This window comes from Nannospalax galili, unplaced genomic scaffold (genome assembly GCF_000622305.1).
Source record: "Nannospalax galili isolate Female #2095 unplaced genomic scaffold, S.galili_v1.0 scaffold627, whole genome shotgun sequence".
Classification (NCBI taxonomy): Eukaryota; Metazoa; Chordata; class Mammalia; order Rodentia; family Spalacidae; genus Nannospalax; species Nannospalax galili.
In genome coordinates, this window is record NW_008355786.1 from 712,993 (window position 1) to 730,463 (window position 17,471).

Below are 17,471 nucleotides of genomic sequence, written 5' to 3' on the forward strand. Positions count from 1 at the left end.
GCTGGCCCCAGGACCCCACAGCTGCCCTTGGCACAGATAGGAATCACCTCTTTTCCCACTTTTTAAGTTCTTCCTTGTATGCTACTCTTCTAGAATCTTCACTGACACTGAAGATTCAGTTCAGATGAAATACCACCCTCAGTCTCCTCTTAACATGACCTTATTTCCCCTCCCCCACCATACACACCAAAAAATAGTCATCTGGACAGATCTCACAATAAAATTAGGGGAAAATTCCCAGGAACCCCAAGTTGAAATGCTTGTGTCCTGCATCTTTCTGGTCTTGGCCTTCTGTCATCACCTCCCAGCTTGTCTCTTGAGTTCTGCCCATTTTTACCACAAATGGCAGCAATGTGTCCATCGCAGCTCTCAGTTTCCACAACACAGCTTGAATCAGACAGGAATAAAAATCCAAGATTACTCAATTATAGCCAGCATGGAGTTAGGGCAACTGAGACCGACCTGGAAACCACCAGTCAGTGTGCCACCGGTACTGTGACCTCATTCTAGTCATGAACCATAAGGAACAGTGGGCTGGCCCAGAGTGCAATGAGTTCCTGATCATTTAGGGGTACAAGAGACAGACTGAAGTCTGTGAAGTATGTTGTGCTCATGAAACAAATTCCAGAGGCAGCCTTCATCAAAAGACCCCTAAACACCATGTGTAATCATCTCTTTCTTCTGTCCTGCTTCAAGGGGATGCTGGTCCCTCTTTCTGTGGTAGCAGACAGGCTTAGACAGATGTCTCCCTGCTCCCTTACCTGAAGACTGAGAACCTGTGAGTCTCCAATGGACCCCTCTCTTATGGAAAGTGGACCTAGTATGATTTTCAGCTTTAGCATCTACTTGGTTCTTGGGGTCCTGGCTCCTTGCTGACCAGGTAGCTCTGTGGACTTTTCCACAGGGAGCCCTCAAACCACACCTCCCAGAAGAGTTGCTGAGGCCTGAGTGAGCACAAAGGTTTCTAGTAATTCCTATGTGGCATTGTCACTTACATCACTAATAATGTGGCTCAGGTCTGTGGACCCAGCTTAAGTCCAAACATGGCAGCAGAATAAACATGGCAACCATTTAAGGATGTAGAGATTCCACGAGAAAAATGAATAGAAATGTCTTCTGCCCTTAGGGAGTCAGTGAAGACAGTGCGCACACGCTGATAGATCATGATGGTGCACTGTGTTCCCGGCCTCATCAGCACCAAACTGCTTAAAAACATTGACATACATATTTGACCCTCAACAAAGTATGTGGGAAGAATTGGAAGCTGGGAAGTTGTGGCTATAGAACCAGAGGCAAACTACATGCCAGACATTTTAATCTAGTGTCCTGATGGGAGGTTGTACCTATGTCATGATTTATAAGGGTCATGAGATTTGAGATGGGAATGCTTTAAGTGATGTCTGGAAGAGAGTTGAGCCCAGCAGCTGTGAGCCCAGCGAGGACATTTCATTCTAAGACCCAGTGATTAAATTGTGCTAATCACCTCATGAGCACCTCGGCGTTTCCTGGACACACTTACTGGGTATCTTCTTTCTAAACTCTTAGCATGTTCCAAAAAGCCATGTTCTGTTTGCTTGTGTCTCTTCCCCTAGAATGGGGGACTTCTTATGGTCCCGAAGTCTAGGTCTCCCTTATGTTAACTTAATCCCAGCACCAAGCCTGGCAGGTGGTAGGTGTCATACAAGTGTCTACTGAGACAACATGTTTGAGAAAGTGAGCAGCAGAAGTAAGCTTCCACATGGAAACTGAGGACACACTTCCATTTTCTCAGTGGAAGATGAGGATGGGAAGTGGTAAGGTCTTGAGTAGCACCATGGCAACACCTATTGCTCCTTCGTACAGCTTTGTTCCCCACTCTGAATTCTGAGCTATCAGTGTTCCCTCACCCTTCAGCTTGACCCCTTTCTCTCCCCCTGTACAGGCTTACTGGTATGAATTGGGACACAAAATTGTGTGTGTGTATGTGTTCATGGGTGTGCAGGTACATGTGCATATGTGTGCATGGGAATGTGGAGATCTGCGGTCTCCATATCCTGGATGTCATTCCTCAAGAGTCATCTATCTCACAGGCTTACTGGTATGAACTGGGACACAAAATTGTGTGTATGTGTTCATGGGTGTGCAGGTACATGTGCATATGTGTGCATGGGAATGTGGAGATCTGCGGTCTCCATATCCTGGATGTCATTCCTCAAGAGTCATCTATCTTTTTTTTCTTTTTTTTTGAGACTGGGTCTCTCACTTAATCTAGAGTTCATCTATTTGACTAGACTGGTTGGCCAATGAGCCCCAGGGACCTGCTTGTCTCCATCTTCCTAGCACTGGAATTACAAGTGCATGTCACTGTGTTCACATTTTGTTCTTAAAATTTTTTTATTATTTTTATTTTGTGTGTATGAGTGTATTGCCTGAATGTATGCAAGTGCACTCATTCTGAGCAATACCTGAGGAGATGAGAAGGGCATTGGATCCTTTGGAACTGGAGTTACACACAGTTGTTAGCTGCCATGTGGGTGCTGGTAACTGAACCCTGGTCCTCTGCAAGAGCAGCCAGTGCTCTTACCCACTGAGCTATCTCTCTGGCCCCCTCCCCCGACATTTTTATACTTAATAGTTTTCTATACTCTAAACTTTAAAAACAATGGCTATATATTATGGGTAGAATGAGAAAGATAATTATTACTGGTGTACCTATGTAAAGAGTATTCTTTTGTTCATTGCTTATTGTATAGATGACTGAAGGAATGTTGCCCATGTCAGCACAGCCCATGACAAGAACCTGGCTTTTATTTGCTGTGTTTCTGCTCTGTGATCACCCCACCTTCCCATTCATGAGGTTGTGCAGAGAGGGAGCAGGCTTGTTGCACAGCACAGGCTTCTCTACTGTAACCCCTCAGCAGCTATTTCAGAACTTCCAGATAAATGAGTGACAGACGGCTTATTTTCATCTCACTCTGCCATGTCTGTGGGGGATTATCTTGGTTAGGTTAATTGATGTGGGAAGTATCTTTGTGCTATGCTGACTGATTTGGGATACATACTTAGACGTGGTATAAGTGGGTCATATGGAAACTCCATACTGACTTCCATAGAGGCTGTACCAGTTGACAATCTCACCAGCAGTGTATGAGGGCTCCTCTTTCCCCGCATCCTCTCCAGTGTTTGTTTTCTTGCTGATAGCCATTCTGACTGGGGTGAAAAGAATTTCAGTGCAGTTTTTATATACATTGCCTGCATGTCTAAGATTGCTGAGTGTCTTTCCTTTTCTTTTTATTAATTCCTTCCATTTTTCTCTCTTCCCCATCCTTCCTCCTGACCCTCTTTCCCTCTCTCCTTCCTCTTTTCCTTTCCCTTCCTACTTTCCTGTTTTAAAAAATTAAGCCACCACACCTCCTCAGTCTTCTCTAAGGCTACACATTGTCCAGGGCCACATCTATGAGTGCGTATTTCTTCCTTTAACCATATATCTACCCGCTCGGAAACACATGGTAATGGTTTGAGTCATAAAGCTATGTACAACATGTACACGAGACATTATAGTTTTGAAATTTTGCATGTTATAACAAAGTTATTTTTAAGTGTTTCAAAATATTCCTTTGTGTGACTAAATCACAGTTTATTCATTTTCTACCAAAGTAAAGATAATTTTCTACTATTACAAATCAAGTGATGAAGAAAGTCTCTTTTAAAGCTGTGACTCTTTTGGTAGGTTAACAGGTTCCAGTGGATGGATCTATACTGAAGGACATTTCTCTGGTAACAAAAGATATTAATGGTGGATTTCATGTGCTTATCTGCTGTGTGTGTGTGTGTGTGTGTGTGTGTGTGTGTGTGTATGCATGTATTTGATAGGCTCTCGTTGTGTTGCCCAGGATAGTCTGGAACTCCTGAACTTAGGTGAACCTCTTGCCTCAACCTTCCCTGTAGCTGGGACTACAGGTGTGTGCCACATCTGTGCATGAATTCTGGGGTAAAACATAGGTATTCAATATTCAGATATTTTTGCCAATTTTGTACTGCTTTCTGTCATAAGTTGTAGGAATTCTTTACATTTTCTGGATATATGTTCTTCTCGAATGTATGATACAAGGCTACTTTCTTCTAAGCAGTTTATTATTCATTCTTTTTAGGTCTTTTGAAAAGTAAATGCCTTTAGTGTTTGTGAACTCCAGCTTGCTCGTTTATGGTGGGACCTATTTTTGGTGTAGCATCTAAGAAGTTCATGCTCAACTCAAGGTTATAAAATTTTCTCCTATGTCTTTAAATATGCCCAGCTTACTGTATTCAACAGTAACGCTAGATCTCCAAGTGGTTTCAGCCTGCCATTTTGCTAAAACCCAAATGGTTCTCTTTCAACAGAGAAAACAGAAAAGTTAGACTTTGTGTTCTTAGAGGAATGAGTGTATCAAAAGACAAACTTAACTTTGGCAGGGTTTAAACAAATAACAGATTGTTTTAAGAGTAATATATTATTTATATTATATACGTGTTATATTATGTACTATTATATTCAATTATATATATTATTGACACACACATATGTATGTATATATATGTATATATGAGCCCAAATGAGACTTGAGATCAAATCTTGGTTCTGTCATTTCTCCCAGTGTGTTGTTAAGGTCATTTCCCTTCTCCAAATCCCAGTTTTCTATAATCTAGGAGAAGTAACAACATATCAGAGATCTGCAATGACTAACAAAAACAGCATTTGCAGAGAAACTTCTAGAAAGCCTGTCCTTACATAGTTTCCTTTTCTGTCCTAAGTAGCTAGAACCTGCAAAGCACATCTCTTTAGCAGGCCAATACTGTACATTTCTCACTGGCTGAAAGAGTTGCAGTGTGATGTGTCCCAGATTACTAGGGGCAGGCGTGCAAGTTGCTGCGAGTCGACCAATTACCAAGCTGGTCTAAACCACACACTGTTCAGTGCAGTCATCTTTATTGTAATGAAAATTTTAAAGGCAGTTACATTAGTTATACATATACCCAGTGACTTAATAACTGTTAGTCATACAGAACATTCAAGAAATACAAATGATTTACCCACGGCACAGTTCACATTCATAAGAAGAAAGGCTGAGAGATGAGTAAGTGCTTGCTGTCCATGGAAGCCTGCTTGTGAAATGTTTTTTCTTTAAGGAAATAGATGATTAGACAAAGCAAGCTGCTGACCCCTGCATGGCCCCTGAAAGCTCCATTTTGCTATGGTCAGTATACATAAGGCTTTGCAGGCTGCCCGATTAAACCAGCTCAGGGCATAAGACAGGACATGCCAGGTGTGGAATTGTGCCCATGCCCTTGTGTGCTGCCTCCTCACCCTGCCCCAGACTCCATGCAGTGGAGGTAGAAGGCATCCAGGGGGCTGGTGGCTCCTCAGCATATGGAATGTAGCGAAGTTACTCGGAGATAAAGATTATATATATATGCACTTCCTATGTTTCCCAGGCAGGTCTCGAACTCTTGAGCTGATGACCCTTCCTGCTTCAGCCTCCCCAATGGTGGTATGTCAGGTGAGCATCAACTTGGTAAGGGAGCAGAGAACAGACTGGCAAGTTAGGACATAGGAACTCATGACCGCATACAAAGAGGGCCTCTATTCTGCCTTGTCACTGGTGGCTAGCAACTAGCTTATCCTGTTTGTGTGACAGGCTGTAGCTGTCACAGAACAGGTGAGTTCACAGGGTTGTGACCATTGTCTTAGTGGAGCTCATTGGCTGGACTGTGTTGCAGGAGGAGAGTCCAGCATCCACTTCCCAGGCCTGCCTGGTTTCCAGCCTGGAGCTGGCAGGAGCACGGACATCTATCTGCCAGTGGGGTTAACCTGGTGGGTGCACTGTACTTCTAATGACATGGGAGATGTGTGCTCCTCACTGTGAGTTCCATCGCCCATCTGACCTCTACTTCCTGCAACAATCACTATGACATAAAAAGGGTGGAGCTGGGTGTGTTGGAAGGTGGAGAAGGATGGGGCTGTATACATTGGCTTGCTCACTCCCTGAACCCCAGCTGAAACACAAGCAGGGTGGAGTGGCTTATGGGCAGGGCTCTAGAACCATCCTGGCTTCTGTGACAGTTTCTGGCTAGCCCTTGTGTGGCCTTTGTGTCCTTGTCAATGACTCAGGTGGCTCCTACATGGGCTTCTTTCCCTTGCTTGGCCTAAAAGGAGCCAGATGGATTTCAGAGGAGAGGCACTAAGATGCAGGATGCCAACAGGCCTTGCCCCATTCCTATTCTGCTGAGACAGTCACCAGCATATGTACCAGGCTGGACATGGCCTGAAAGCCCAGAGTGCTGGCCTCCTCAGCCGAGAAGGACAGCCACAGGAAGTTCTTTTGAAAACCAGGATAACCGAATCCTGTAAGCTTTTGATTCTGACCCTGGTGAGTTTCAAGAATTCTTGGTGAGAGAAGCCCTTGGGGGTGGGATTCTCCTGCCATGGTTTCTCCATCTCCTCTTGTCTATTTTCTTATGAGTCACACATGGCTTATTGGAATCACAACCAAGAAGCCAAGGGGATAGAAAAGACCCAGAACTCAAGCCAGCCCAACCCCCATGTCCCAAGCCCTGCCAGACTGCCTGGACAAGGCTGGGAGGGAAGAGGGGTTATGTAGCCAGGGTGCTTGCTGCTCTGTTTGGCAATTTCCTGTGAATCTCCTCCCCCAGGACCAAGGACTTAATTGTTCATACCCTACACTATTTTAGAGAGACTCAAGGTGGTTTCAAGAAGAATTCTCTTCTATTTCTTCTGTAGCCTTCAGGGCCCTGGACCCCGGGAAGCATGACAGCTCATGTGTTCACGTGTGGTGCACACCTAAGAAAAGTCCCCAAACTCTCTCTGAAAAACAAGTGGCAAGACCAAACACACAACCCCAAACACCACTGAACCCACAAACTAAAGACCATATAAAGCCTATTTTCATTTCATTGAAAAACATTCTTTGATCCCAAAGCTATCTTTGTGCCTTTTTCTTTTTTGGAATTTATTATGCTCCCTGCCTGGGGCCAGCTCCAGGCTGCTAGGGACAGAGGCAGCTCTGGGCAGCACACAGAGGAGGCCTATTTCGGGGCTCCATGGATCATGTCACCACTCTCCACAGAATGGCTTAAAGCTGCTTTAATACCTCTGGAGCTAGAATTTAGTTTACTAAGGCCAGGGATAACACAGGGTGGGCTGCCACCAAGGGCATTCTGCTGATCCCGGCAGCATTTGCTGGTGAGTCCTATAGAAAAACACTGGCACTCCATGGATGGCAGGCAAGGCTGAAGCTCAGTTCACAGCTCTGAATGGAATGGTGCTCTCCCAGGTCCTTACTGTACATACCCTCAAACAGCCTGGAACCCACCATGCTCCCAGTCCCCCAGAAGCCAAGCAGCAAGGTAGGACTGTTCTGAGAGCTTGCATCAGTAAGTACTGACAAGGGATTCCCAAAGGGATGCTGGAGGACTACCCCACCCCAGGCCTGCCCAAGGTAGCCCTGTGACTTCTCAGTGGGCTGAGGCACGGTGATGAGACACCTGAGGTAAGGGGACAAATGAAGGGAAGCTGGGAGCCCTCACTCAGTGCACATATGGGAGGAGGCAGTGGAACACGAAAACTGGACAGAGTCCTAAATCATCTCAAATGTGAGTGATGCAAGGACTCTGGGCTCAGAGTTCAGCTAGGCAGGTGCTTCTAGAAGTCAGCTCAAACTCCTGCTTTGACATCACTGAGGAATTCAGGACTCCAGTGAGAGTGTGACAGGGGCTGAGTCCTCCATCTTGCAGACCTGGATGTGTCCCTCCTGAAGAGCCCTGGCCCTCCTGCCCTGTTGAGGACAGAAGGCTCAGGCGACCCAGGGAAAAGCAGTTCAGAGCCCTCCTATGCTGGGAGTGTGCCCTACCTTCCCTCCAGAGTACTAAGCAGAGGTGGGAAGAAACATGGGGAGGATGGCATCCTGCCCCTGTGCAGAGGACTCCTATGAACTCAGGGTGTGCCTTACTGGAGGTGCTGGGCAGGGAAGAGTTCCGCTCTGCCACAGAACAGAGAGGATGCAGCGGCCTTCATGGAATCAGGACACAGTTCCTTCAGGTCTAGGGAGAGATGGCTGAGTGCTGCCTTGAGCCATGAAGAGGAAGGGTGAGAGCCTTTAAGAGCTGGAGGCCATCTGCTTCAGGGGCAGGGATTAAGGAAGTGAGTTATAAAACAAGCAGGTCCCTAGCCCTGACACCTGGGGACAGTGCTGGAGGGGTGACCTGTCAGCCCAGCTCCCAGGCCTAAGCAGAGCCTCCCTTTAAAATGAAGCTGAGTGGGTTGGATTCTCACACTCACTATCCACACAGGACAACACGCCACAGCACACCCACCAGGACACAACTTGGATTCTCATTGCACAAAGCACACCTGGCCCCAGGCCACCAAAGAAAGCTACTGGTGTGAGACCCATATCCCTGTTTCCCTGTAACACAGGGGTCACTGTCTCTTACTCTCACCCTGGAACCCTCCCTTCCCTGGCAGCAGCAGCGAGAAAGCAGATAGAAACTCTGCTTCTGCACCAGGCAGACCTGCAGGTGCTGCCAGCCTCTGTGGACACCAAGTGAGCTTTTAATGGGTGTGAAGTGTCCATTAAGAGATTATTCACAATGGAATTTAAAGAGCCCAGAGACCCCTTCCAAGCACACAGATAAAGCACAATAAATACAAACATCCCCAAACCCAAGAAGCTAGGGCTGCAGGTTAGAGCCGAGCGGTGCCATGCTCGGGGAAACAGGAAGTAAGGGGAATTTGGGGGTCCTGCGGCAGGGCAAGCTGGGTGAGGGGGCCCCTTTGCACAGGGGTGTCTACACCATGACAGGGGTGGCATTGGGGCAGTAGGAGTCTTGCTCTGCCTGAAGCTACTCAGAAAACGGTGGGAACATGCCCAGGTCAGCAAAGTCCTCGATGTTATAGTTGCCAGTCCCCTGTGTTGGGTCCCCTGGCATGGGCAGCATGTCCTAGAGAAAAGAAGAGAAAGCCCCAGGGATCAGTGGTCTTGCCCAGAGCCTGCTCACTTCCTGGAGCCCGGCCTGCCCCTCACCCCCAAGGTTCAGCCGTCCTCAATACCCAAGCCCCTGGGAACTGCTCTCTAGAGAGTGGTCATGCTGGTAGGTAAATATCACCAAGAACAACCTTTGTCTGAAGCTAAACCAGGGCTGAGAATGGGAAGAATCCAGCCTGTCAAGCAAGGCACACAGCAGTGATCAAAATGGGACAGCTATGGACTGCCAAGCAGGCAGGTGCCTGAGCACAGAGATCTCTGTGGCCTGGGCCCAGTGGCCTACCAGGGTATATCCATCCTTGAGTGGATGGTTGGCTATTTTGTTTAACCAGCCTTAGTTTGCTAGACCTGACCAGAAAACACTCAGGAGATGCAATTCCTTAGGGTAAATGTCTCACTGTGCCTTGTCCAATTCCCAGTCCATGTGACAGTTGGTGAGAAAAGAATTTTGTGGACAAATATGTTTGGGAAACAAGACAAGCTTTCCTGCCGCCTAGAAATCCAGAGTCTTTACTGGTATAATAAAGATTCTGATAAATCCTGTAAGAAAGAAACTGACTAACTTGCTTTAACTGGTGTTTCACAAACTTATTTGATCAAGAATTCTTTTTAGCAGGGTGAGCTTGAAGATCCACTGTAAGGAAATTCTGCCTTTCAGGGCTTGGCTTTTCAATGGCAAAGGGCTGGGCCTTACAGTGGGAGAAAGGAGAATGGTCACAGGGAGGCATGAAAAAGGCACTTCTCTGTACTTGCAAGGGGACAGTATGCTGTGGATCCCTGAGTGACACCTGGCTCTGTGAAGATGACACTTGGCCTGGTGGGAGCAAAGTGTGTGTGGGGTGGGGGTGGGGGCAGGGGGCTATGAATGAAGCACTGATCCTTGAGAAGGAAGAGTTCAATTTGAGCCTCCATATCTTTGCTCTTGCCTGGAGCCTTGCTCTGCAGGGCAAACAGGCAGTGCTCTGTGGCCCCACAGGGGGAGCCTGGGCTGCTGCTAGGAGATGGGGTGGGCAGATGCACTCTAGCTGATGAGAATCAATGGGCTGACACCCGCACTTACAGACTTCTAGGGAAACCTGGAAGGCAGAACCCTGAACCATTGGCAGGGCCATGTCCTTGCCATCAGCACAGGGAGGCTGGTCTGTGCTAAGAACCAGGAAGGGCAAAGCATGTCTCCAGTAATGGAAAGATGGAAGGAACCTGGGACCCTCACTGATGAACACCAGGCCTAAAAAGAGAAGACCTGAGACCCAGCCCTAGTTACCATGGGCTGAGAGTCTGAGGATGGGGATCCCTTTTCCTAGTTGCCATAGTGAAGAGATAGGCCAAGGCAGTCAGGCCCCTAGGTACCCACAGCTCTTGGAGGCCATGGACACTTCTCAGGGTGAGTCCTGAGGGTCTGTACCACTTAGGGGGAGTTATGGCCCCTGTCCCAGAGTGAACCCCCTACTGCCTATGGCTCTATGCATGCCTTCTGAGCAACCCTGAGGTGGGATTCAGGCAGGGATCTAATGCAGCTTCCTCTGTGTGGATGCAGCTAGATAGCTGATGCCTCCCCACCCCTGCCTCTCCCATGAACCCACAGGCTCTGGCTGGGTAGGATAGGACCTTCTACTCCTGGGCTCCCCCATTTTGGGCTGGGCCAGATCTTCCGCTGGCTACCAGGCAGGGCAGGCAGTGGTGCAGAGAGGGCATAAGGAAGCAGAGAGAAGGCGCAGGTACCTACACCTACGAGAAGGCGCTGCTCGCTGGATTTACCTGGAACACTTCAGTCTGGCTGGGCTGCTGGTGGGAGTGCTGCTCACCGCTCTGCTGTCCATGGTGCTGGCTCTGCCACTGTGACCAGACTTCTGAGGGCCGGCCCTGGAATTGCCCACCACTTTGTCCACTCTCAGCTGAAAGATCCGTTGGACAGGACAGTTCTTTTAAAAGCCACTCTGTGGTTCTAGGCACCTAAGTAGCACTGCCATCCAAGGGCTCCACACTCCCAAAAGGCACGTTCCACCCATGGAATGTGAGTTGATTCTCCTGCTTCCTCCTTCCACTAACAGAGAATAAGGGGGTGGGGGGCAGTGAAGACTTCTGTGGTGGAGTTCAGGTGCTTGGCCAGAGAGGAAGGCTTTTGCAATGTGACCAGGTGTCCCTGTGACTGCTCATAGGTGCCTCAGTGGGGGCCTGAGAACTGTGAGCACATCTGTAGAGCACAGTCCCTGTAACCACAGGTTGATCTCTGAACCCACTCCTTCCCTGAGAACCCATACCTCATCTGCTACCTTCACAGTGACCCAGCCAAAGCCACTCATGGTTATTACAAGTCTAGCATTTCTCAGCATCTGTTGCTTTGGAAGAGAAGATGTGGTTTCTCTGTGGGAACCAGAAAGTTTATTTACAAATAAGAGCCACTTGTTTCCTCCATACATACCCAATGGGAAAGCAAAAAACAAGAAGAATGAGGAGAATTTTGTCTATAATATTTTAAGATTCAACTAAAGAGGACTCTGTGTGTGTGTGTGTGTGTGTGTATTTGTTTGCATGCATGTATCATGCACTTGGAGTGCAGAGGACAACCTCATGTGTTATTCCTCATACCTGCAGCAGCCATCTCCCTGCCTCATAGTCTGCTGCAGGGACTCTCTTAGTAACGTCCCCCGCCTCCCACTGAGTCCATCTTGGGGTCCTGCTCCCTCAACACCATCTCTCATCACATACCTTTCCTCCAAACTTACTGTCTCTGCAGTGTTCTGAGTCCCACCTCACCCATGCGCAGATCCTCAGGGCTCTGAAAGCACCTTGGAGCAGTCACATGGCCCACAGACAGCCGAGGATCCCTTGGACATGACTTCCATCCGCTTCTCCAGTCTCAAATCTTTCTTCATATCTTGGTAACCCTAACCCCTCATCCTAGTCACCTGCCAGTACTCAGCTGTCACAGTCTTTCACTTTCCCTATTATTTTTAAATTAAATTTATTATTGTGTCCATGTACAATGTGTGTCTGTGTGTGTGTGTGTGTGTGTGTGTGTGTGTGTACGTGGTGCAGGTGTGCATATGGAGGTCAGAAGACAACTCTCAGAGGTTGGTTCATTTCTTCAAATCATGGGTGCTGGGGATCAAACTTAGGTCATCAGGCTTGTACAACAAGCACTCTTACCCACTGAATCATCTCACTGACCTGGTCCCTGTGTACTCTTGGCTATCTCAAGGCCTAGGAGAAGCAACCCCTGGGCTTAGTTTCAGTTATGCATTTCTCACTTTGTCTGTGGCACTTGTATCACCTCTTAGATGGTGTCCTCACACTGTACTAACACCCCAAAGTGGAATAACTGAGGCCTGTTACATTTTCACTGGGAGGTTCAGCTGACTGGAAATTGCCCAAAGATTCCCTTGAAGTCCTGTGCAGAGGTTCTTTACAGCTGGGTTTAGCCTAATGGTTCTCAGTGGAGAGGATTGCTGGTGATGTTGAGACACATCTCATTCTCACCAACAGCAGGATACAGGTAGAAACAAGAAGGCTGATAAACACCCTTAGTAAACAAACAGCCTTCCCCAGAGGGGACTGCACTAACCCAGTGTCAGTGTGAAAGCTGAGAAATCCTGGTGGGTGAAGTGGCCAGGGCCCTGAAGCAGCTGCTTCCTACATAAAAGAGGCCTGCTGGGCAGATCAGGGGACCACAGACTCCTTGTGTCTCTGGCAGGGAGTTCATCTTTCAACTGCAATTAGGAGGATCAGGCATGCCTATAATGCCTCAAAATTTTCAGGTAAAAATGCAAGGGGCTGAGGTTTGAGGGACAGTTTGGGGGAGGAAGAGGTTGTATCTGCAAATATTTCACATTATTGAATTTCTGCCTCTTTCCCCTTTCTCTAATTGTGCTGCCTATTTCTCAGTGGAAGAAGCTTCAGGCATTTTTGGAATGGAAAATTCCATTTTCCTCCTTATAGACAGTCTGACTGGGTGGGGCATGCTGGGTAGATAAGACTCTGCTGAGGAAAGGCAACTCCAGAGCTTTCCAAAAGAGTCTTACTTTGGGGGCATTGGTGTCTTCTGTTGTGACCTGACTTGATCTGTTTTTACCTGACCAGCCTTGTGTCATCATGGAGTTGCTGAAACTACCACAATCTAAATTGAAAAGCGGTTGTGAAATGGGAGGCGTGGACATTTTTGGTAATTGCCAAGCCACACATCTGGAAGTAGGCTGCTATGAGACTCAGGCCATATATAAGTCATACTCAGAGCAGGGGGGTAGGGTGGAGGGTGGGAATGCCTGGCCTGCTGCAGCATCTTATGCCTCCCTTTCTGAGCAATCTGTATATTTGGCTTCCTACATTTCTACAGGAAACATGATAATATCAGTGAACAGATATGTCTAGTGGCAGCTGAGACAAAAGAGACTGATGATTTTGGGGATTCAAGTTGCACACCCCCTGATAATTACCATTTTGTGCCTCTGGGTTCTAAACCCATCCTTCTTTGCCCTTCTTCGAGATACTGGAACTGAATCCATGAACACTTCCCTGCCAATGGGTGCAGTGCTAGGCTCTGTCAAGAAAGGGTGCTAGGCAGACAGTTAAGGCCTACCGGAGGAAGCAACAAGCCCCTGCTCATGGGTCAGGGAGGTCCAGTGGTGCCCATTCTTCAGCAAGCCTCTCTATTACCCTGCGTGATTTCCTGTGAACAGTCTACACAAGGGAGCTCTTCGCCCTGAAGGTGGCTTCTGCAGACCCATGCTGGCCCATTGGTTTCCTCTAGTGAGGTTGTAAGTCAGCCTGTAGCTGCTTCTACAGAACCTATCTGCAGTCCTACATCAGTGTCTCAACATCTTCCTTAACAAGGCTGAACTCTGGTTTGGTAGGGTGGCGGTTCCTCCAACTGCTTGTTCTTTTCTTGTAAACTTTCCCTGGGTCTTAGAAGTAGAAGCTGTAGCCCATGTTTGCTATTAAGTCTTTCTCACCATGTAATGTGGCCTAGACTGGTCTCCAACTTGCCATCTTCTTGCTTCCACATCCTGAGTGCTAGGATTATAAGCATGCACTACCATGCTCAGTACCACCTTTGATTAACTAAGAATTATTTCAATTTTCCTGTTCAAATCACTGGGTTGGTTTCCATCTACTGCCTGGGCCCTGACCATATGTCACTTCCTTGCTGAGCTTGTTAAGAAGATGAATGAAGAAGCCCATGACTAGGCTTTTGTTGTGACTAGGGTCAACATGAAAGTGAAACTACAATTGGAAATTCCAATACAAGTGTTTGGAAACCAGCATGGCTCAAGAGAACTCAGCAGGCCTGAAATAGGAAAGCTGCTGTGGACGGTTTCAGAGAACCAGAACAAACCAGCATGGGGCTCATAGAGAGCTGAGACCCAGACAGGGCCCTTCCTCATTCAGTGGCGGATTCTGCCTACAAAGCCAGCCTGTGGAGCCCCACTGCTGCAGAAGCCTGTTCAAAAGCAGCTTGTTTGCTAGCTGCCCTTGGTGTCAGCCACTTGGCCCTCCCTAAATGATGTTCAGCAACTCTGCATAGTAAGCATTCAACCCCACACTGGCTCCAGAGGGCCGGGAGGCACAAGAAAGGATGGGTCTGTTGCTTTTCCAGGCTCCTTGCTCTGATATCTGGCTATGGATTCCTAGCTAGCTGAGGATGTGTTCTGCTGTGAAGGTATCTAGACACACGTTAACAGGCTTGGAGGCCATAGAGCATGCACTCCTCCCTCATAGTCACCTTTGGACCCCACCTCCCATTTCCCTTGTAAGACTAGATGGGGAGGCATCACAGTTGCCCCTTCATAGATTTAAAATATCATATGAAAAGGTAGAAGTCTCTGAGCTTTGTTGAGGCCCCTTAAGGAAAAGCTACCTCCTCCTGGTCAAAAGAATGGATTCTGGCTTCTGTCTCTGACCTTGGGTTGAGACTTGACATTCTGAGCTGCCTTAAAGATAAGAACATTATATACTATTGTGCCTTCCCTTAAAAGTTAATCCAACTGGTCCTGTCAATTACCTGGCCAGGGGACCAGTGTTCAGGGAAGCTGATTCACCTGAAGATATGCTAAGGAGATGGGAGGAAGAGTTATCCCTTAATGAGATAATATACGTATGCCTCCAGAAGCCCCTGCCTTGATGTAGCCCCTTCCAGATCTTCATTGCTAAGTCTGCCTACTTTTCTGAGTTCTAACTCAAAAGGTATAACTTGCCCTTTCTTCCCTTTCTTCTTTGAATACCAGCTCAAACCCTAAACATGATTGCCCCAGCGCTCTGGATTTTCTCACGGTTTCTCTGAAGACCCTGCTTGCAGACCTCTATCACTGACCTTAAACAAAGGTATGGCTTTCTCTGGTCTCCTTCTCCATCTCCCTTCTGGGAGCTGCCAGGATTTACAGCTTGCCTGGAGTGCCATTTTCTCTCAAATTCTAACAAAATGATCCTCAAGTTTCCTTCTTAGTCAGTCTTCAAAATCTTTTTATCAATGATTCTAAGAACCCAAAAAAGGGAACCCAGATTCCCCAGTGACACATGGCAACCATGAAGGGACTTTAAATAAGTTCCTCTGAGGGCATAACAGGTGACCACAACAGGGCTCAGGTACGCTCTTTCTGGTGGCTCAAACCCCTAATGGCTGCTCTTTGGCTAAGATTCCTTTTGGGGAGATTTGATCTCAAGGCTTTATCTTCTGTCTTGCCCCAGGTCTATAAGGTCCTTGCTTTGCTACTCTGCCTTCCTAGGAGAACTGTAAGGCCCTTTCCTCACATCTCCCAGGATCTCTCTCTTAGGGGTAAAGGCTGGACATGGAGAGCATGTGGTGCTTTTCCTTTGGGGGTTGTTTTTCCATGTGTCTGTGGCCAATGGCCACGTGGCAGAATGCAAATGGCACTAAGTTTAACACCCTCTTTTCTCCCCTGGTGCTGGGCCTACTACTCTTCATCATCACTACCATTCCCTCAGAGCCAGAGACCCTGGGTCAAAGGGCAACAGAGAGAAATAAATCAAGTAGTCTAGCAGAATTTGGCACACAGACTCCTGACCAAAATGGAGGGCACTGGTACTGTCTTGGGCCTCTGTGCCATGATCTCAGTTGGGTTTATGATCCCAAGGACTGCAGGCAGTTGTTTTTCAAACTGACTGGAGGTACCACATAAGGCAGATGAGGCTTTAAATCAGGGTTGACTGTTTTTTAACAACTTAGTTTCTGAGGAACTTGAATGTTCACCAATGGTGAGGGCCATAGACCCTCTGGTCTCAGCCCACTCCATCATCCCATGGAGCTATGACTTCCATGATGCGGCATACTTTCTCCCTTCCAATTCCTCCATGTTCTACCAAAGCAGACATTCAGATACTTGCTGGGCACACTTCCCCATCCCTCCAAGCTCTTTCATAGGCTCTTGTTCCATCAGCTGCTTGTAAAACAAGGATCTAGGAGTCAAGGGGAAATAAAAATGAGATCCAGGTGGTACTTTTTGGTATTCTCAGATATAATTGGATTTCCTTCATCTTCATTGTGTCAAGCATGGACTTGAGTTGAGACCAACATAGTCTCTATTCCTGTCTACAGCTTCTGTCTTGGATGCACTTCTATGCTTGGGTACAGAATCTGTCCTGTGTTCTCAATTATATGCCTCAGGTCACTTGCTCTTGCTGCACCTATGTTAACCTCAGTTTCTTTTTATTAAAAAAAGGTAAAACTTGACCTCTGTCAATTAAGGTAACTTTTAAGAAACAGTCCCTGCCAACTTAGGTATTTCCAGAATGGGGGAATCCTGCTATCCCAATTCCCAGTAAGCTTTGGGGCCTTGGTTGTCACCAACCAAAGTAACTCATCCCCTACAGGATATTAGCAGAATTTATACAGAGGGAACAAGAGTATACATTGGCAGCAAGTGCCAAGCCCTTACGTAAAATTGGGAGGCAGCTGCCAATAACGGCCCACGCTTAATCTGTAAGATGCGCACATCCCATGAGCACTTATGTTCTGATATGAATAAGCCCATGTTATGGTGGAGCTGCTCCCACCACAGGTATAGGGCAACTATGTGACTAGTCAAGATGGTAATAACCAGTGACTAGCCAAGATGGCAGTGCAGCACGGCTGCTTAGAATCCCTAATGCAGCTAGGTCCCTTGGGGGACCCACATGCCTCCGAGCTTTCCTGTGCCATAGGCATTCTTTCACACATCCCAATCTTCCCTTTTCCATTTCTTTCTTCTTTACACCTTCCTAGGCACCTGCCCATATGACAGATACATGACCCAGATGGGACTCGAACAGGGCACTGTGGTAGCTCTTTCCTGTGCCCTCCTAACACCCAAAATAATTTCCCCAGAGACTTATTCTTACCCGGATGATCCCGGCGGGGGGGGGGGGGGGAGGGGGAGGGATATGGGGCAAAAATGGACTCCATTCCCTACAGAGTGTTAATGCCCACCCTCTTTGATTTTTGATTTTTTCTGGTTTCTC

General features: G+C 47.5%; 1 protein-coding gene across 3 annotated transcripts in view; it reads right to left on the bottom strand.

Moving 5' to 3' along the window:
• Window positions 1–4,928: 4,928 nt before the first annotated feature.
• Window positions 4,929–17,471, bottom strand: part of Arnt2 (aryl hydrocarbon receptor nuclear translocator 2) — a 175,434-nt gene continuing 162,891 nt past the window's right edge. For all 3 annotated transcript variants that reach the window (XM_008853403.2, XM_008853404.3, XM_008853402.2), the window contains exons 18-19: window positions 10,779–10,915; window positions 4,929–8,976 (exon numbers count right to left, since the gene is read on the bottom strand). In XM_008853403.2, coding sequence (XP_008851625.1) covers window positions 8,878–8,976; window positions 10,779–10,915 — 236 coding nt within the window. In that variant the 3' untranslated portion in view covers window positions 4,929–8,877. The remainder of the gene's footprint in view (window positions 8,977–10,778; window positions 10,916–17,471) is intronic.